Genomic DNA, 22,295 nt, shown 5'->3' with positions numbered 1-22,295 from the left:
GGAAGACAAGGATTCTTGCACTAAAAATGTCATCATTTAGATACATTTAGAAAACACAGTTTTCCTGCTACTGTAACTTTAACACTTTTATATCACCTCTATTATGATTGGCTAATCTCCACTTATTCCAAATATTGTTCAAAATGTAAGTCAAGATGTTATCATACATATTTTTTCTTCAAGAAAATTTGTCCTAAGTATGTTCTGATGGTCTTTTCATCAAGAAAACATGACAAAACAGTTCAAGAAAATTCCATTTGAGTTACTTAACCTGATAGTTTGAAATTAAAAACAATACTACATAATATTGAATATAACATAAATTCTTGCTACAACTATATAAAATCTTTTTTATTTAATATTTGATAGTAATTCTAATAATTTTTTAGTAACATTAAAAGCAAGACAGTCAACTATCGAGTCACATGAATCTTATAATTTCTTATTAACATACATATTTTGCTTTTCAAGTAAATTTTTCTTAAGTATGTTCTGATGATTTTTTTTACAAAACAAACAACAACAAAATTTGATAGTAATTCTTACATTGTTATTACTGAAATTTCTCAAAACCCTGTAAAATATGCTACAGCACCTAGAGACTCATTAGTCTTGTCAAGAACTTATACACATTTTCTCCCCAGCAAATGTATCTTAGGTTTGTTCTGTTGTTTTTACAAGAAATTTAATTTGAACATTTTTTATTTGAAATGTAAATTAGGAGATTGAAAGACTGAAATTAAAAATAATACAATATTACAATATTGTACACAACTAAACTTCTCAGAACTACACAAAGTCTTTCAGCTTAATATTTGATAGCAACTGTAGAGTCACTTGAGTCTTATCAAGTCTGATTATCTTGCTTCTCAAGAAATTTTTTTAAAGAAAACATCAGACAAAACAGAGATTATGAATATACTTTTTTGTATAGGAGTCTGAAAGCCTGACATCATGTCATGTATAAAATTTCCTGTGTGAGCTTCACTGTGTGTGAGTGTGTCAGAAAAAAATGTGAGGGTCTCACAGGGTTCGTCTCATCATTAATTTATCACACTGTTCCTCTGCCCTCACACACCCTGCTGTCAGTCAGTCTGCTGCTCCGCTCACGGTCCCTCGGTTATATAACCACATGACGCTGGGCTAAATCTGCAGAAACTCTTCTCACCTCAGCTAACAAACCCTCCTGCCACACATCCAGAAAGATGCTGGACTGTTTAGTTGACCAGAAATAAAAGTACATTGTGTTTTAGTTCACTGCTGTGGTTGCACTAAACCAGCCTTGCAGTTTTGCCCATCTGAAATGTGCACATCTCACAGGAAGAGTCAATTATCAGCTGCCCTTTACATCAAACGGCAATTAGCACATACCAAACAGCAGAAAGGGGTAATTAATGTCTCCACCTGTGGGGTAATTATGGGTGCATAGGGGGCGCATCAACAAGGAGTCAGCTTTGTTGATTAGAATGATTTGGTATGACGCGTCACAACACGTCAAAGCGGTCTAACTATAGGTCAATTTCAAATTCAATTGCAACTTTTTGTGTTAATGCAAAATTGAAAAGATTTGCATTGGTGTGAATCAGCTGTAGCCATAACCCTAACTCAAGTCACATATATTACGAGAAGGCTTATTAATTTGTGATGAATAATATTAACTTTTGATTTTTTTTTTTTCAAAAGTGACAGTAAGGACTTGGTTAGTTATTGTTAACTTTCTATCAAAAGATCCTGAAAAAATGCATCAGAGTTTTCTATAAAATATTAAGCAGCACAACTGTTTTCAACACTGATAATAATACATTTTTCTTCAGCAGCAAATCAGCATATTAGAATGATTTCTAAACGATCATGTGACACTGAAGACTGGAGTAATGATGCTGAAAATTCAGCTTTGCCATCACAGAAAAGTATTTTAAATTGTAATTTCACAAAATTACTGTTTTACTGTATTTTTGATCAAATAAATGGGGTCTAGGTGAGCATAAGAGACTACTGTCAAACATTCTGGAATATCTGAAAGATATAAAAAAAAAATTCTAATCTACTTTTGAAATGTCTTAATAAAACTGCTGCCTAGTAATATTAAAAGCTGGATAATCCAGTGCAATATGCTTAACAGTATATTTCCATTTATATACACGTAATTAGTAAAAGTAAATGATCTGGCTCAATGGAGGATCCAGCCATGAGAGCCGCCAAGCATCCCTGGAGGAAGACACGTTTGTGTGAGTCAATTATTAACCAATTTAAGCCCAACACTCTCACCTCTCTGTGCCTTCACCAGACTGCAGATTGAAGAGCAGTGAGGGGACAATCTTGTCCATGTGCTGAGGGTCCCAGATGTTCGCCTGCAACTCATCGTTTACGGTCTTCCTCACTACACCCTGTAGACCTTTGATGCCAGCCATTCGAATTCTGAGACGAGTAAGTGATGTGAAATTAGATGTATAGCATGTATATAGTGTGGATAGCATGTATATAGTGTATATTCTCTGTAATGTTTTATCCATCCATCCATCCATCCATCTATCTATATATCATTATACATTTATCTATCCATCCATTATCCATCTACCTATCCATTTATCTATCCATCCATTATCCATCTAACTCGGGATGTAACGATTCACAGCGAGCCGGTTGAAAATTGATACAAATACGTGACGATTCAAATTGGTTGAGTTGTTAAACGAATCGCGATACATTTGGGGGTGGAAGTTTATATGAATGTATCTCTGAGGGGAACTGACTGTCTTTAGAAAAGTTTCGATTATATTTTCTTTTCATCTCGTCTCTGTATAATTCATATTAAAGCAGCGTTCATAAGCGCTGCGCTGTTCTGCTTTGTTTACAGCGGTAACCAAGGAAACACTGTATCGCTGCTGTTCCATAAGTATGGGGGTAGAATTGTTGCATTATTCCAAATAAATAGATTATGATCCACAAATAAATCTCAGAGTTTCACAAACATGAATTAAATTCACAAATAAATAAAATGAGATTTGCAAATAAAAAACATATTCACAAATACATTTTTATGTCACAAACACGACTTGGCCTGCCATTCATTTGTGAATCGCGTCCTGTACATTTGTAGATCGCTGCGCGCATTTGTGGATTTTGAAACATTTCTAACGTCAAAGACGCTGACAATCCACAAATGCATGGACTCCACCCACCGTCTGCTCAAGCCAATCAGATAACAGCCACACTTCGCTGACCAATCATAGCACGTTCTCGCTATAACCAATCACGTTTTGCTTTCTACAAATGCTTTGCTTTCTAGCGATCTACAAATGCAGAGGATGCAATTCACAAATAAATGTCAGGCTAAGTTGTGTTTGTAGAATAAAAAGTATTTTTTATTTGTGAATTTAATTCATGTTTGTGAAACTAAGATTTATTTGTGGATCCCTACATCTAACTATTCCATTCATCTACCTATTCCATCCATACATTCATCCTCTTATCCATTCATCCATCCATACATTTTCCATCTACCTATCATTAATCCATTCATCCATCCACCCATTATCTATCTATCTATTCTTGCATCCGCCCATCCATCCACCCACCCATCCGGATTGTCTGCAGCACACTGTCAGATGTGTGCATAAGTGTTTGCTCACTTAGTGCGGATGTCGGGGTCCTCATAGCTGGAATGGCACATCTCACTAAACCGTGACACGAAGAAATCATAACTGCGATGATATGAGGGGGTGTCCTCCTCAATGTTAGCAAACTTCACAAACTGCAAATTAGAGCAATTCAATAGAAATACATTAATCACATAACTAGACAAACCTAATCAGGTTAAAAACCCATTTCCTTGAAAAGACTGCAAATGCTGCTCTACACAGGGCCAGCTAGTGGGTGATTATTATGAGATGGAATAATCAAAGATTAAATGTTAATGTGATGTTGTTTTGTTCTACATTAACCCTGACAGACAGCACTGTCACCTCATCATCATTATTAGACAATAAAAGCTTTTCTGACACCTACAAACAAGAATAATAAATATTTATATACTGTAGAGGAATAGGCTTCACCTGCATGGAAGTAAGTTAATTAAATTAATAACATTAATACATTATTTTAATATTAGGATGGGTTCATTAGGTAATGCAGATTTGAATAGTTAAAAATGTCATTAATCATGTATTACATTCACATATAATTTCACACATGCAGATATTTGCATGTATATTAATATCTCATGTACATGAACTACTAATCGGTTATATAAAAAGTCTTACCGTTTTTGTTTCAGGCTAAAAAATGAATCTTTTATCATTTAACAGGTTTTAGGTTATTTATAGATTTGAGCTATTTTAGATCAAGATCACCAAAGTCGTGAATAAAATAAAAATAAAATGCATTAATATAGAAATAGTAGAGAACTGATAAATGAGACCATGTCACCTAGATTATTTAATGACTCATTTTAAACTAGTGCCTGCATATCAAATCTGTAATTAATAAATAATTGCATTGCAAACTCTGGACCTACATTTCCTTCCTATTATGCAATTTGGCTTTTGCCGAACCGACTGAACCTTCAGAGAACAGATGTGGGTGCAGTTCTGACTAACGCATCTCTGTCCTAGCATTTAGAGGTAAATAAGGTCATTGTGAAACACCACTGAGAAATAAATCTGTTTAAAAGGGGTTTTTATATGTGACTGATATCTGCAGCATGCAGCTAAGGTGTTTCTGGATGATATAGAATAAAATAAAATGGGTTAGTCACACTGAGTTTAAGTACTGCATTTTATATGTTTAATGTGGGTGCATGTTCAATGCCCTAGATTACTCATTTTGATCTATAATTGAGTTTGATTTTATGTCCATGTTCTGATTGCATTTAGATGGAGGCACTGCAGTGTGTGTGCTTGTTTATGACTCATCTGCAATGTTCATCAGCAAACATATTTTTATATAACTGGCTAAAGTTTTCATATAAAACAAACCTTCACTGCACATGGGGTCCAAAATACAGAGCATTAAAAGGGCCATATTACACACTTTTACAATTAGAATGGGACAAAAAGTGGTAATTTAGTTGATGGTAATTTGTTTCTTACAAATACACTGCTTTTTGCTTCACAGGACGTAAATTGATGGATTGGAGTCGTGTGAATTACTTGTGGATTATTGTGATGTTTTTATCAGCTGTTTGAACTCTTATTCTGATGGTACACATTCACTGCAGAGGATCCATTGGTGAGCAAGTGATGCAATGCTAAATTTCTCCAAATCTGTTATGATGTAGAAGCAAACTCAATCTACATCTTGTATTGCCAGAGGGTGAGTAAATTTGCAGCTAACTTTAATTTTTGGGTGAACTATTCCTTTAATTTTCTTAACTATCCCATCGATTTGTGATTATTAGATAAAGATTTTTTAAATACATTTTATAGAATACTGCAGTTCAGTGCAGTACCCTCTGTGTCAGTGAACTACCATACAACAGTGTGTACATACCGAGTTTGTTCCCAGGATTTGCAGGTTGGGCTTGTCAGCCTCCAGGAGTTTCCGCACCATCTTCAGGAAACTCTCCACGAACAGGTTGATACTCTGACAGTGGCAGGCCATTAGCAGCTGGTCGAGGGCTTCCATCGCAATACACACATACCTGAAGAGACAAACACACATTGAATATGGGCAAGAGGTGTATTACAAATCACAAGATGGCTATATCAGATCAGGCTTATTATGAATTTCGTTACCCATAACGGTGTCTAGCTACATCACGAGACAATCTCTCAGACAGGTACGCCCCAATACGATCCAACTTCTCTGGAGCTGACAGAGCATAAAAAGTCAGCTTCTCCATGTTGGCCTTTACCAATCCATCCTACAGACAAACAGACACACACACACACACACACACACACACACACACAGAAAGTATCAATATCATCAACGCAGCACACTTGGAACAGGGCAAGAATTACATGTTTCAATCTTTTTGGTCTTGATTATCAGTAGATTATATTAAAAAAAAAACTTTTAGTAACTGTAAAAGTCTGTCATCATACAAAAGTTTGGTGTTGGTAAGTTTTTCTTTGATGAAAAAGAAGTTCAGAAGAACAGCATTTATTTGAAACAGAAATCTTTTGTAATATTATAAATTATTTTACTGGTGCTTTCGACAAAGTTAATGCATTCTTTCGGAATAAAAGTATTTTATTTCAATTAACAAAAAAAAACAAAAAAAAAAACATACTGAATCCAAACTTTTGAATGGTAGTGTATCATTGTCAAAATCTAATCATACAAGTGAATTCAAGTATCAAGAAATTATAAATGAAAGTAAGCAAAACAGATGTTAATTTTGAGATTTGCTAAAGATTACATTTAACAGCATTATTTATTAGACCTTTAAAAATTAAAAAAGGGGAAATAAGCATGCATAAATAAACATCCATAATCAATCCAGATCAGGCAGTAACCAATATGGTACCAATAAATTGTGCATCCCTACATGGGATGCATATTTGCATTCAAACAGAATGTAGACGAAATGCAAAAACACACTCCAACAGGGTGACAAAACGATCACAGTCCTCCAAGAAGAAGACTAATGCATTCTGCATAGTAACGGGAATATTGCTCACAGCTGGTGACCTACGGTAGTGACAGGAACTGTCTTTAAATAAAGACAGTGAAGTTGTTACAAAAGTGTTGCTTAGATGGCTGCAGCACTTTAAAAGGATGAATTTAGAAATGCAACTTCTCTAAAAAATGTTTTAGCAAGTTGACAGTCTAAGTTAAAAGTGACTTTCAGCTCCCTTAACTCTTCTATTCATTTTATCCCCTCATCTACTGCTGTTAAAAATATGAAATATTGATGCTTAAAACATTGCAGATAAACTTGCAAGTACCTCACTGACTAGTTGAGTCTTGGATAAATAGTAAACAATTAAATAATCTTTAGGGAGACAATGTAGCATACAGATTTATGGAAACTACTCAGTCCATCTATTTACATGGACAGTGAGTTTTTGGTGCTAAAGAAGAAAGTTATCTGTAGCAGTTTTTCTGTAGCTGGAGAATCATTATAGTAATGTTCACTCCTGCTGGTTTTAACCCACACTGAACACTAATTTACTGAACTGCCGCAGCGCACAGGTTCACGAACATGAGCTGAAGGAGATATTTCAGATATCTCAGCTTTCAGGTGGATAGCTTTTCAGAAAATAACATAAAATGGTGTTGAACTCTGTCTCAGCAAAGACTGAGAGTCGCTTGCATCCTCGGACACCTGCTTTGGTAATTGCCTCTTACACAATAAATGCACTTTCTTTTAAGTGGTCTCGAAAAGCAAGCATCTGCCGACAGCATAAATGCAATTGCAAATAAGCGGTTTGAGAGGCAAACGAGGGCTGTTTGACTGTAAATAGACTCTCTCTGAAGAATGGAGTTGAGAAAGAGGGAATGCTCTCACTTCTGGGTCTTCAGGGAAGATGTTGTCCACCAGTCTCTTGTAGCGCGGCCTCAGCGCTCCACAACAACCACACACCCCTGCAGAGAGAGAAAAATCAAGAGCAAATGTGGTTAAGGATTCATTTCTGTAAACAAAGTGGCATTGATTTTAGAAAGACAGCTGATTTCCGCCCACAAATGGCATCATAAAAAGGGTTCTGGGTTGTCATCAACACCACAGAAAGCGATCTCAAGACATTGACAAAGTGTCGTTGACAAAGCCTGTCATCTTATAAACATATAACATTTCTTGAAATGGGAGACAAGCCTTTTCTAGTATATAATGTTATTGACCAAAATTTGAGACAATATTGTAAACATTTTAGCTCACAATATACACTCTTCCAGAAATAGAGGCTATGACCTTGGATTATTAGTCTAGCGTGATAACATGGGGGGGGGCGATGTGTGGGCTTGTGGAAGGTCCTTCGTGCAGGTCGGAAATGGCACAAGTTGCATCTGTGAAAAACAGTGAACCTTGAGGAAAATCATGCAACATATACATAACACACCGTCTGACATCGGCTGCCAATATGCAGAGGGAAATCTGTGATCCGATTGGCCCATGCTTCTCAGCAGTGATGAGTCACACGTGTCCCACTGAACAGCGTGACGGCGAAACAATGAACTTCTGGAGGCAAGCATAACTTATGTTTTCTTCCACAGTATCAACTGAAAACTATGGTAAGATAAAATCCATTTCTGAAGTCACAAAACAGATTTCATGGAGATCTGGCTCATCTTGAGAGCAGAAAGACCTTAATCTCTGAATGGCGTCATTGAGGGGAAAATCTTCCGATCTGCGAATGGTTTTTCTGATCTGTTCCGCTAAAATGAGTGTTTGAGAAACAAGAGCCAAGGCGCCTCTATTTTTAGCTTCTGCTCCATTTTGACTTCAAAGAGTATCTTTACCCCACTGCTCAACTCAATGTCCCTGTTTATGTTGAACCCATTTATGTTCCATCCTCATGCCATTCCAAACATTGACTTCCTTTCAAATGCAAAAGTATGAGTAAAATATTCAGGCTGCTCTTTTGCATATTCAATGAAAGTGAATAAGTCATTATTCACTGAAAATAGTTTTCGTATATTAGTACTTTATCATATTCAAATTATTTGCAAATGCAGGACAACCAATGCCACTGGGCATCATGTAAAAAGTAAAAGACTGTTTGCAAATAATGACATATATTTGATAATAAAAATGATATATATTTCCTGACACAAAGCTATCATATGGCTTTAGAAGACTTGGAATATAGTGTATTCTTTGATTAATAGAAAGTTCAAAAGAACACCATTTATTTGAAATAGACATCAACTGACTATCACTTCTTATTAATTTAATGCATGCTTGCTATATAAATACATATATACAAATCTATATAAAAAAAGTCTTACTGGCCCTAAACTTTTGAACGATGTGTGACCTCGAAAATCTAATTTCAGTTAGTTCCACATAAAACTCTATCATAAGGCTTCAGAAGACTTGTGGACTACTGATACCTTTATGGTGGTTTTAGCTCTTTTCTGGAGCTTGAAAGCTCCTGGTCGCCATCCACCTTCATTTTATGTAATAGAGCACCTCTGAGATTCTGCTGAACATTTTTGTGAATCATGCACATTTGGAAAGACATGAAGGTGAGTAAATGATGACAGAAATACCATTGTTGGCTTAACTACTCCTTTAGGGCTTGTAGGTTTTATGATAATGCAGCTGCCACGTGAGAGAAGGAGAGCTGCTGCACTGCGCCGTGACTCTGTACCCACATGAACAGACAGAGACGGCACCACACTGACAGCCAGAGCTGCCACCCCCTCACAAACAGCTGTGTTTCTTTCTTGTGTCTCTTTCCTACAAATTAAATCTCCATCAAGCAGATAAAGACAGAGAGATGGTCTTTAATGCAGAAAACTTTTATTATTCATTGTCTGAGACTGGATTGGTAAAGCATATGCAATGCTATCTGTCATGCCAATTAAGCCAATGGAGCACACAAACTTTTGTCGCGATAGGCACTGTCTGCATGCTTGACTAGTCAAGGCTGGGCTGCTCTGTTTTCACTGAAACTAGATCGTATGGTGATCCGCAACATGACCAGCTCAATGTCATGATCAAAACACCACCAGCACACTCTCTAGGAGTATAAATCCACACAACTGACTCTTCCTTGACATAAAATGAAACCAATACACGTGGTTTATACTTCTGTGTATATTGCACCTATGCAATATATATACAACCCATTTTTTTCCCCACAAACATCACAAATTTAGTGTAAAATCTAGACAACAACAGTCAGGAAGGATGTTTTCTGCTGGCCAGATGGGTCTTTACTTAAGAATTTGACTAGCCATGCCAAAATTCACTACTGTTTGGAGTTACGTTTTTTTTTTGTTTATTTTAATTTATTTTTTATATAAATAGTTTAATTATAAAAAAATTTTCTTCAATTTCTTTTCACAGAAAAGAAACATTCTTGACAAAAATGTTCTAAAGTAATTTTCTTTAAAAAAAAAAGCAAGTAACAAGCTGGAAAGTATACAGCTATAATTTAACTCAATTCATAAACACACCATTGTTGGAAAATGGCAACACATCCTTGCAATTTCACCAAAACCTCATCCATTTCAGTCAGCTAGATAACATTATATTGGTGATAAAACAAGCAGAATTAACGACAACAATCACATCACAGAAAAACCAAACATTTGTTTGCAAGGCAAAAAAAAATTATGTTCAAGATCAATGAATGTAAGATTTTCAATGTCACCGCAGCAGTGGCCAGAAAGGCCAAATTACATTTCTGAAAACTGGTCAGAACCATGCTTACACTGGTCCCAAAGATGTGTCTATAGTTAATCTATAGTTAATAATGACTATTGAGCGTTCATTACTTCATGTAGTCACTGATGTTCCTCATTTGTGTGTTTCCTGGCTACATATAGTTTCTGCTTCACTTGATGATGTCTGGGAAGTTTTTTTCACACTGACAAATTATGCATTTCGCATACCGCACAGAACACTACACTAACACCACTTATACTCTCAGACAGCAGAACAGCTCGTATTCTGCCATTTATCAAGCAGTCTTTCCTCTGTTGTGTACAATACTATAGCAATAGTTTAGCCACAGATGGGAAAGAGTGAACTCTCTGTGTCCTCCATTTGTGCCAGAATCTGTGATGTTGACAGAACTCTCACCATTGATTAATCTGCGGTGTCAACAGGCCAACCAAACTGTGTCACATGGACAAAGCTTTGGGGGAAATCAATATATCCAAACACATTCTCTACAGATTGATACTGAGAGACAGAAGAAAATGCAGCAAGTAACAAGCTGGAAAGTATACAGCTATAATTTAACTCAATTCATAAACACACCATTGTTGGAAAATGGCAACACATCCTTGCAATTTCACCAAAACCTCATCCATTTCAGTCAGCTAGATAACATTATATTGGTGATAAAACAAGCAGAATTAACGACAACAATCACATCACAGAAAAACCAAACATTTGTTTGCAAGGCAAAAAAAAATTATGTTCAAGATCAATGAATGTAAGATTTTCAATGTCACCGCAGCAGTGGCCAGAAAGGCCAAATTACATTTCTGAAAACTGGTCAGAACCATGCTTACACTGGTCCCAAAGATGTGTCTATAGTTAATCTATAGTTAATAATGACTATTGAGCGTTCATTACTTCATGTAGTCACTGATGTTCCTCATTTGTGTGTTTCCTGGCTACATATAGTTTCTGCTTCACTTGATGATGTCTGGGAAGTTTTTTTCACACTGACAAATTATGCATTTCGCATACCGCACAGAACACTACACTAACACCACTTATACTCTCAGACAGCAGAACAGCTCGTATTCTGCCATTTATCAAGCAGTCTTTCCTCTGTTGTGTACAATACTATAGCAATAGTTTAGCCACAGATGGGAAAGAGTGAACTCTCTGTGTCCTCCATTTGTGCCAGAATCTGTGATGTTGACAGAACTCTCACCATTGATTAATCTGCGGTGTCAACAGGCCAACCAAACTGTGTCACATGGACAAAGCTTTGGGGGAAATCAATATATCCAAACACATTCTCTACAGATTGATACTGAGAGACAGAAGAAAATGCTTATTAAAAACAGACAGAAGGAAGAAGATTAGAGAGGAAGGGGATGAAGGGGACGATGCTAATGACGGTCATTCAAACAGCAGGAAGCATCTCCAACTGTTTCCTCCATCAGAAACAAATCTGCTCCACTCTCTGATGCCACATGGCTTCGAGCAAAAGCATATACGCACCATCCTTTACCCAAATAAACAGGCTTTTAAAGCAAAAGACAAATGTATAGAATCAGTGCCTTTAAAAGCATCTAATCTTCAGGGCTAAAACTAAATTCTGGTATCTGATCTGTTCAGGCGTCATGTTAATCAACTAATCTTGATTTACCACAATGTCAGACTCTCATCATGCCTTAAATAAGAAATAGTAGATCAGTACTACTCTCAGACATTCATTATAACCATGGACCAATATTGCTTTTCTGCAACACCTGCCAATATTTTTTGTAGAATTATTGAGTGTAGTCTGAAGGCTGAATCCAGAAACCGCCTGCTTCCTCTCTCTCGCACCTGCATAAATTCACAATCAGCACAGCTGCAACAGAGCCTTGATTATGAAGAGAAGGTTCCTTGATTACAATGTACATTCCAAATGCTCGACAGAGCCCCACAACAAAGTGCACTTCACAGGGTATTCAGCCAGTTACAATGCAAAATTCTGGGATTACAAATCATAAGGAATGTTCCAACTTAAACACTGCAAACAACATAGGAAAGAAGTGTAAATCAATATATCAGCCCTATATAAAGTCTGGCTAAAAGATATTTTATTATAAAAAGTAGAGACATATTGCAAAGCACTTTACAATCAGTAAACAAAAATCGGCACACTGCCACTGCTGCTCCCTAGGGATGCACGATATTGGATTTTTTCCAATATCGGACATGCCGATATTTTTCAACACATTTTGGCCGATAGCAGATGCACATACCGATATATTTCCTTTTGTTTGGAAACAACACCAAGTCTCTCCTGTGCAGATATTATAAACAAATTATTTGTAATTTTTGGTTAGTTTTTAACAAAAACTTGTTAGGATTAAATACGCAATAATGAAGTTATTTTATAATGAGAGTACATTTAAATCTTTAAAAATAGCTATAAATCAACTATAAATCAATCACTGCATTTTTTTCAGACAGATGCAGTGGTAACATTTTATTTGTAGATTTAACATTTGTAGATGGTCTAAAGCAAAGGAGTTGTACAAATTCTGAAAATCTTTTAGAGCTTAATCAAAAAAAAAAAAATATATATATATATATATATATATAAAAATGAATAAATCTGCATATATAAAAATTAATTTGTAAATATAAAATCTATTTAATGACACATCATTCCGTACTTGTATTCCCAAATTGAGTGCGGCAATCCAAAACAGTGAATCTAATCATCATTCAGATGATTAAAAAGTTTGCTTCAAGAATGACCACACTGCTGACGTGATCTTATCGCTAGCATAACCTGAGCAAATGTGAGTTATTTGTCTTATCGGCAAGGCATATCGGCATAATTTTTCATATCGGGCCGATGCCAATGTTAATAATGTTCCGATAATATCGTACATCCCTACTGCTCCCAAAGATCAGTTTATTAAAATCAACACAACATTTCGACTCTAAGGTATTCGTCAGGCAAATAACAAGTGCACAGAAGAGTCTTTTTTTTGTGTGTGATTATTTTGTATTTTACTTTTTGAAAAAATACAATTCCGTTTATTGGATGATTGGGTAATTAGTTGACTAATCATGTCAGGTGTGATGGATTATGTTGATATAAATTGTATTCTTCTGTACACTTGCCTGACGAAGACCTTAGAGTCGAAACGTTGTGTTGATTTATTGAATTGCTCTTTGGGAGCAGCAGTGGCAGTGTGCCAATTTTTGTATACTGATAGTGAAGTGCTTCATTTCATCGACCACCTGTCTAAAGTTTTTGGATGTGCGCATATTACATTTTCTTCTAACTGCATATCGCAAAGCAGGCAGATATTGCAAATTAAATTGCATTTATTTTGATTTCAAAGTTTGCATTTGGATGTTTTTATGAATATATATTAAAGTATGGTCATTTATATTTATATCACTTCTTGAGAGTAAAGCATTAGGGCTGGGCGGTATATCGAGTTTGTACGTTATATCGATATTTTCTTTAGAAGCGATTCGATATGAGGCAATACCATTTATATTGATATACAGTAGTTTGATACGAGTGCATCTGAAAATATAGCGGAGGACACAGACTGAGCTGCTGCGGAGAAAGTGCATAATCCAATTTGTTCTAAAGATGTGACAAGCTTCATATTAAGGCCTTTAAAACTGGTAAGACATAGTTTATAGTTTTGTTTCGCATAGTTTAAGCGGCTCGGCCTGTCATATGCTCTGACAGAAAGGCTGTGTGTGCTGCTGACAGAGACTCTAGGCTACTCGCGCTGTTTAATGTGTTTGAGATGTGCTGTCTTCCTGAATGCATAACTTACATTTCACAGGTATATTCTCCATCTGTAAATGTTAGAAAGCCATGGAAATATTTCCATTTTTCTGTCAGAAGTGCATGCCATGAGCCTTCTGCTTTGGGATTCTCCGCTAAACTTCACAGGCTTCAGTGAACGTGAACGAGTGTCGCCGCATGCACGTGCTCCAAGCAGACGGAGCTCAATTAAATAGGAGCGCAATAATTCTGACTAAAATATACATTTCGCTGAAATATTTGTAGTTGGACAATAAATGTGACATGTAGAATTTTAAACCCTACAAGTCTATTTCCATGATAGCACTGACTGTAAAGTGACTGTAATGGGGTAATCAAAATAGTCTAACACAACTCTGTGCTTTTGTTCTCATTTTTAGTTTAGTGAATTTAACTTCCGCTTTAAAAGCCTTATTTTTGTTTTTAGATTGCAATGTTAGAATGAAATGTGATTTTAACCCTTTTTTTGCACATAATATAAAGGCTTACATGGTTACATTCACTTTAATATGTATTGTTTTGTTGGACAACACTGGGCGGTAAGTGAAATATATATATATTAAATATGGATTTTTTTTAATCCAAATACAAAAATTAAAATACCGAGATATATACCATATATCGCAAATCGGCCAAAAAATACCGATATATGAATTTTTGCCCATATCGCCCAGCCCTAAAAGCATAATGTGAAACACATTAAATCTCATCTTTCATTGGCTCCAAACTCACACCATTGTTTTAAAAGCACCAGAGAAACTGAGAATCAGTCAGCGAATGGCTTACTTATAATTGTTTCTACACATTAACTTCACTATTTGTAGTGAGATCTAACTAAAAGTTCAGAAGTACATCTTCAAAAAACACAAGGACACACACACATCCAGCAATGTGAAGAGCTCAGTGGGTCAGCATTAGGAGATGCTGTATTGCCCTTCAGTGATGTTATATAATACACAGCTAGAGCCCACATTCTTCTATTTTTACACGCGAGGAGAGAGGGCCGCCTCAGAAGACATCTCCAGCATACGCGCACACACATCTCTACCTGAAACCACCAGCTGCCCATCATAGACAATCACATGTTTTCAAATGTCTAAGTCCAACAACAATATGAGTAATGATGAATTAAGAAAAATCTATATTTCTACACTGATCATTAGATGAGATTAGACTCACCTTTATTGTCATTGTGCAGAGTACAATTACAGAGCCAATGTGGTGAATAATGAATAGGCCTAAGTGTTATAAAAATCCATCCCATGTGTTTAGGAGAACAAAATCATAACTTCCTGGGAAACCTGTGCAATATGTAATAAAAAAATAATCAAATCTGTAATAAAAATGGAAGTTAGTGCAATCTGTGATATGGAAAATATCATAGAATAGAATGGGGCTGGGCGATATAGCTAAAAAATGTATCAACGATATAATGTTTCATATCGTTCGGTATCGATAATTATTGACATTTTTTATAACCTTTTTTAAAACAAAGAGCAATAGAAATTTTTTGTTTTTACATTTAACCACTGTATTTTTAAATTAACTCAATTTATTGAGACAAACAACAATTTTTTTTTGTTTTAACAGTCAAACACAAAATAAAAATTAAACAAATATCTAATTTCTAAGTTTTATATGCAGATTAAATAGGTTAAACTTTTGGCTTGTTTCCCGAGGCCACAGAAGGGCGCAATGAGCAAAATAATAGAGCACATTAAATTGTCAACGCAAGGAAATAACTGTCTATAAAAAAACGTGCATTACGTCTAAATTAACTCAAATAAATCAAATACAATTTCGGAAATTGCATAAACAATTATGAACAAAACAGCATCACGTATTTATGCATTGCTTAATACAAATAGCCAAAGCACTGATCACACAGATTGCCTTTAAAAACATATGAAAAGGAATAAACCTCCACAAATTCGTGACGTGCTTTCTAAAAGTTTAAGCTGTTTTAACTTTGCATGGCTTTCTATACATCTCTTGTGTGTGACGCGAGTGCAGCAATCATATTTGTCCATCTAGAAAATGCGCTGAATATGCGTTCTGTGTGAATGGCTTGGTTTCGGTTTTAACCAAATCAAGATCTTCTACGCATTGAGCTACTATATTTCTCTAATATTTTGAATGAATAACGCAGCAACTGCGCGTCTCGTGGGCTAGACTAACAAAACATTAAACTACAACGTCACTTACATCATCATCACCGCATCTCGTGCTCCACTGATGACGCTCTCTGACGCACACCTAACATTTGATTGTACTATTTTTGCATTCAAATGCAAATGTTTATTTTAATTTCGACTAATATTAATTTTTTTATTCACAATCTCCTCATCACAGGCAGGCACAGCACTCATGTTCATGTGTGTGTGTGTGATGTCTGTGTCACTCATAGCACTTGCCTATATTGTGCACTATATCGAACATTTTTTATATCGTTATCGAAGAAGGTGTAACGTCGATAAATATCGATACCGTTTTATTGCCCAGGCCTACAATAGAATTTATGCACATCTTAAAAAAAACATTTACTGAAACTGTACTTTTGGCAACTTTCTGATGCTGCACAGATGAGTGGGCTATATCAACATCTGCGGCATATTTTAGCATGGATTACTGATTTCTGGAAATTAGAGAGGGAGGGAAGGAAGGAGAAGGTTTCTGGAATTAACTAAGTTTCAAAACGAGAGTGGAAAATCGTAATTAAAATGGTCTAAAATATGAGCAAAAAAATAATGTTTTTAGCCCAAAAAGACTTAAACTTGGTGGGACCTCAGGGGAAAAGCAAAATATTACGAACAGTATGATAACACTACAAGAAATCCATTGAGTTTCCTGAGCTATTAAAGAGCAAGAGTGAGGCGAAAATCAGAGTTTATGCAATAGTGTGATCTATGATTGCATTAATCAGTTCTCCTGTGACATGATCAGCTGACATGCCCTGCTAACTTGTCATCACATGGCGAATTGTGTCCTGATCGATAAACATCAGTCGTAACGTGATCTGTTAACACCACAATCAGTAACTGCACTGAAGGGTCAGCAAACGTACAGAATGTGCTGTATTGACAATGACATATCAGCTAAAATCTCCAAGACAAACCAGCAGATCAAACAAACATGTACGGACACAGAAAACTCAACAACACAAGAAACCTGCCACCATGAGAGCAATCAAACAAACCTACAATAAAGCAATCTCACGACAGCAGACAGCGTCTGTTTGACAGCATGCACACTTGAGTTTATCAAGAGTCACTGGATGTACTAAAGAGAAGTCATGTCCGAGTGCTCAAGTAATGCAGTCAGGGAAGATTCCAGTTTCCCTTTATTACGCACAAACCCCTGCAGAACACACACACACACAAACAAAGCCCAGTGCTTACCATACATTGCTCTTGATGTCAGTGAAGCTGCTTTCTCTTCTCAATCCTTCCCTGCAGCGTCTTAGATGCAGCTACAGAGGGATTTTTGGAGACACTCAGCCTAAACGCTCACACACATGCAGTCTGCTGCTCTGACGGCTGAAAGTGATGCGATACAAAACGGGAGAGATCGCACATGCTAATGGACAGTGAGGGGGAAGTTATGATGCTGCTGGGATGACCTTGGCTATTGCACCAGCCTATAAAAAAAATAACGCTCATTTTGCACGCACGAGTGTACACCGGCTCACCACTCAAAGAGGGAGGGGCTAGAGAGAGAGGAGGAGAGAGTGGGATGTGCTCATTCATTCTTGGCAGAAGCTCCTCCCTCTTTCTTAGATTCTCTCTTTCTCTGGTTGTGTTCAGAATCAAATACTACTGTACCGCTTACTGCATAGCATACAATGTATACTGCTGATTTTAATTCATGAAACTTGGGAAAAATGGAAATATAAATGCTTTTTTAAAGAAACATCACAATGTCTTCAAAGTAAAAAGCAGCATGTCTTGTTTAGTCAGTATTGTTATATATTTATTTTTTATATAATTTTTTTATGTATACTGTTACCATTCTAAAGCTTGGAATCTGTATGATTTTATAATCTTTTTGAAAGTCGTCTCTAATGCTCACCAAAGCTGCATTTATTTGATCAAAAATACAGTAAAAACAATTGTATTGTGAAATGATTACAACTTCAAGATTACTTTTTGAACATATTTTAAAATGTAATTTATTCCTTTGATGCAAAGCTGAATTTTCAGCATCATTACTCCAGTCTTCAGTGTCACATGATCCTTCAGATCATATTATCAACTTTGAAAACAGCTGCGCTTTTAATATTTTTGTGGAAACAGTGATAGATTGTTTTTTTAAGGATTCTTTGATGAATAGATGGTTCAAAAGAATAGCATTCATTTGAAATATAATTTTTTTGTAACATCATACATTTTTTGATGGTCACTTTTGATTAACTGTTTATTTAAAAAAATTTAAAGTATTAATTTCTTAAAAAATAAAACCTTACTGACCCCAATCTTTAATGAACAGTAGTATATAAGGATCAGAAACAAGCCCTATTACACAGTAAAAATTCCCCCCAAAAATTCAGGAGGACGTCTGTAAATAATAAAAATTGGCTCTTCAAAAGACAAAACTCATGCATAGTAATATAAGCAAATAAAAATACTTTCATATACTGTATATACGAAGCACGAAATCACGAAGTAAGTGACCTTTGGATCGTTGAATCACTGGCTCACTCGATTCGCTCAAAAATATTTTCATTCAGAAACGAAACACCGCCGTGTTGGCTGCACTGTTGTATAAAATTAAGAGCACATTTGCGATCGCACACACATGCTGATATTCAGGAAAGCACTCTTGCTTGTGTGATAAATATAGAAAAATAAAAACTAATACAAGGGTATTTTTTTCTTTTATTACTTGAATTATAGGGGCATACTTCTAACTGCATTCTAACAGGCTTCATCATGCTGTCAATTCTTTTGGACTCTTTTTTTTTTTTATGTGTTTTTGTTTGTTTTCCGCAAAGTCAGTGACTCCATAATATCATGCTTTAGTATCGTCTCTTTGTCCCTCGCACGCAGTCACATATACAGCATAATAATGTTATGTCAGGTGAATGTCTTTAAACTCAAATCAAGGAAATATCATACATGCTACTGTCTTCTTTTTATAGAACGTCAAAAGTTGCGTTTAAACCATTTTGCGTGAAAAATGTGCGCAGCTTGCATTGTATTTGGCCAATCGCCGTTATTTAGTTCGTAAATTATCATACCAAGAGAATTTTGGTTGCTATGGCTTTATATTATATAAGTTTTACATAATATACAACATTATTAATCTAAAGGATATAGTAAGGGGGGATGGTGGTTTTACAGAGGGGATGCTTTTTGTCTGGGGTTTTTTCAACAAGGGGGATGCCATCCCCTTTAATTCTAGCCCTGCAAATATAAATAAATTAATATTTATATAAATCATAAATTGATTGAATATTCAAAACCCACTGGCGTTTATGACATCCATATAAATCTAAAAGAAAATGTTATGCTTTACACACCTGTTGCTGCTAATTTGACCATTTTAAAAATGCAAATGTGGTCCAAAAATAGTAGTTTTTCCATTAGTTCCTCCTCCAAGAGATATTGATTCAAGAGTCAAATTCCCACATGACCCTGGAGTTTTTCTAAAAGCAGTAGTTAATTCAGCCTGGAATTTTCTCCAGGGGCCTCAGAGAAAAACACTGACATTTCCCAATCAGATGGCAATTAAATCACCAACTACTACCTGTAAAAGCTGAAATTATATTACGTCCCCCTGAGAAATAATTACTGCCAGAATAGGGCTTTAGAGCAGTATGTTAGTATGCTATTCCAAACATAACCTTTGTCGCTCTCTCTCTCTCTTTCTCTCAGATGGCATGGTTTTCCTCCTGCAATCCATCATTCTCGTCCTACACTCTCTCTCACATGTGTGTTCTGTGGTAAAGATACAACACACAAACAGCACAGCTAATGTGTAGGCTTTCACACTTGCTAAAATTTTTCCAGTGACACTAGATTGCAAGAGATATGCAATACCAACACCACAGTAAATAGATATTTTATCCCAAATACTTTTAGAAGCATGTTATGATCATACGTAAACATTTATTTATTTTTGTTAAAGAGGACAACACACACACAGTTTTGGCCAATCTCATGTTAATCTTGAGTACCTATAGAGTTGTATTGCAACCTTCATATCTCCGACGAGTCTTTAGTTTTATCAGATTTCTAAAAGAAAAATACAGCTTTTACAGTGCCCATACAAAGAATTCCGTCCATCATGACGTCACGAAGGGCCAAGCTCGGAAAAAAATTTCTAGCTTTTTATACTGCTCTTTTATAAATATATACTATAATATTTTATAAATACTGCTTTTTTATAAATATATACACACACATACAAACACATATATATATAATAAAAAAGACAAAAAAAGAACAACAATATTGCTGAAACAAACTAAATTTAAACGATAATTTAAAATATAAAAATAAAAGCTAATTCAAAATACTAATATAAGGCATATTTATGATTATTATTAACAATAATAAAGATAATACACATTAATAAATACTATAATACCATATAAATACCACTAAAATAACACTGCTGGACTACACGTCAAAAGACTACAAGTCAAAAATGAAACTGAAGATTCAGTGCCTGGTAAAAATACCAATCAATGTTTTTTGAACATAGGGCTGAACGATATGGCCAAAATTGATATCACGATATATTTCTTAATTTACAATGTAATTCCAATATCGATATGAACACTATTTATCTGAAATAGAAATCTTTTGTAACATTATAAATGCCTTTATCATCACTTTTGATCAATTTTAAGCATCCTTGCTAAATAAAAGTATTAATTTCTATCATTTCTTTCCCAAAAAAATAATAAAAATTATACTGAATAGTGTATAATGTTACAAAAGCTTTTTATTTCAGATAAATGCTGATCTTTGGATCTTTCTATTCATCAAAGAATCCTGAAAAAAAAATTTACTCAACTGTTTTAAATATTGATAATCAGCAAATCAGCATATTAGAATGATTTCTGAAGATCATGTGACACTGAAGAAATGATGCTGAAAATGTACGATCACAGGAATAAATTACATTTTAAAATCTATTCAAATAGAAAGCAATTTTACACAGTAAAAATATTTCAACATTTTACTGTTTTTGCTGTACTTTGGATCAAATAAATGCAGACTTGGTGAGCAGAAGAGAATTCTTAAAAAAAAAATAAAACATTAACCCTTTAATTGTCACTCACATTTTTGAACACAGACGTGAAAGTGCACCATCCAAACTAAAATTGTTATAATTCATGAACGAAAACATTTTGTAACATGATATTGATGTACCATTTTCATGGTAATGCAATGTTTGATTTTAAAATGGGTATCAAAGGATGAATTTTGAGATTTAAAGTTTTCAATTGATATATAATTTCTGATGATTTCTAAAATGTGATCGAGAAAAAGGCAATGAAGAAGACTTTTTATGACAAAGGTCAGAACTCCTGATATGATGTCGATTTTTTAGGTGCACTCGTCATAAATTAATCTATTACTTTTCCTACATAATTTTTTTTACAAAAACATTGGTAAAATATCTATTTAGGAGTCTTAGACCTTTCCAACGATATATAGTTTGTCATGATTAGATTAGGATTTAATCGTAATATAGTGAAGTAAACGTATGCGTCCCACAGAGGGGACGGGTGACAGTTAAAAATCTTACTGTTCAAAAACTTTTGACTGGTAGTGTAAGCTGATTATTCTTATAGATTGAAACAAATATGCTTCAGCCAGAAAAAACTGTATGAAAAGTGCTCCGAGTCGCTGCAGAAAACAAAAAAATTGAACAACAAAACTGGAAACGTTGCTGGAGACGGGCTTATTTAAAATGAAAACTGATTCTCTGCCAGCAGGAGGCGCTTTTAGAGTGGTAGAACAAGCGGTTTCTCCAGTAACGACTGTTATAAAAGCAGCTCCGCTCATGAATGCTACTTTATCAGATCAAATGAAAATGCCATCTAAACTTTTCTGAAGACAGTCGGTTCCCTTCAGAGATACATTCATATAAAACACCCGTGCCGTGTTATGATTTTGAAACATGCAGTGCTCATGTTTATTCAACAATGTCAAATGGCACAAATAAATCAATGTATGGGAAACTGGTAAT

At 35.3% G+C, this 22,295-nt stretch overlaps 1 protein-coding gene across 4 annotated transcripts in view; it reads right to left on the bottom strand.

Moving 5' to 3' along the window:
- Nucleotides 1–22,295, bottom strand: part of efr3bb (EFR3 homolog Bb (S. cerevisiae)) — a 46,027-nt gene that overhangs the window by 17,906 nt on the left and 5,826 nt on the right. For 3 of the 4 annotated variants that reach the window (XM_016230878.1, XM_016230877.1, XM_016230876.1), the window contains 5 exons: nt 7,457–7,533; nt 5,736–5,863; nt 5,491–5,641; nt 3,633–3,754; nt 2,269–2,418 (listed from right to left, as the gene is read on the bottom strand). In XM_016230878.1, the coding sequence (XP_016086364.1) occupies nt 2,269–2,418; nt 3,633–3,754; nt 5,491–5,641; nt 5,736–5,863; nt 7,457–7,533 (628 nt within the window). Of the gene's footprint in view, nt 1–2,268; nt 2,419–3,632; nt 3,755–5,490; nt 5,642–5,735; nt 5,864–7,456; nt 7,534–17,491; nt 17,708–22,295 lie in introns of those variants that run through there. The other variant, XM_016230879.1, reaches the window with a different exon arrangement.

This window comes from Sinocyclocheilus grahami, unplaced genomic scaffold, assembly GCF_001515645.1.
Source record: "Sinocyclocheilus grahami isolate Dianchi unplaced genomic scaffold, SAMN03320097.WGS_v1.1 scaffold378.1, whole genome shotgun sequence".
Lineage (NCBI taxonomy): Eukaryota > Metazoa > Chordata > Actinopteri > Cypriniformes > Cyprinidae > Sinocyclocheilus > Sinocyclocheilus grahami.
Note: the sequence above shows the minus strand (reverse complement) of the source record. Positions and strands in the feature narration are given on the sequence as shown.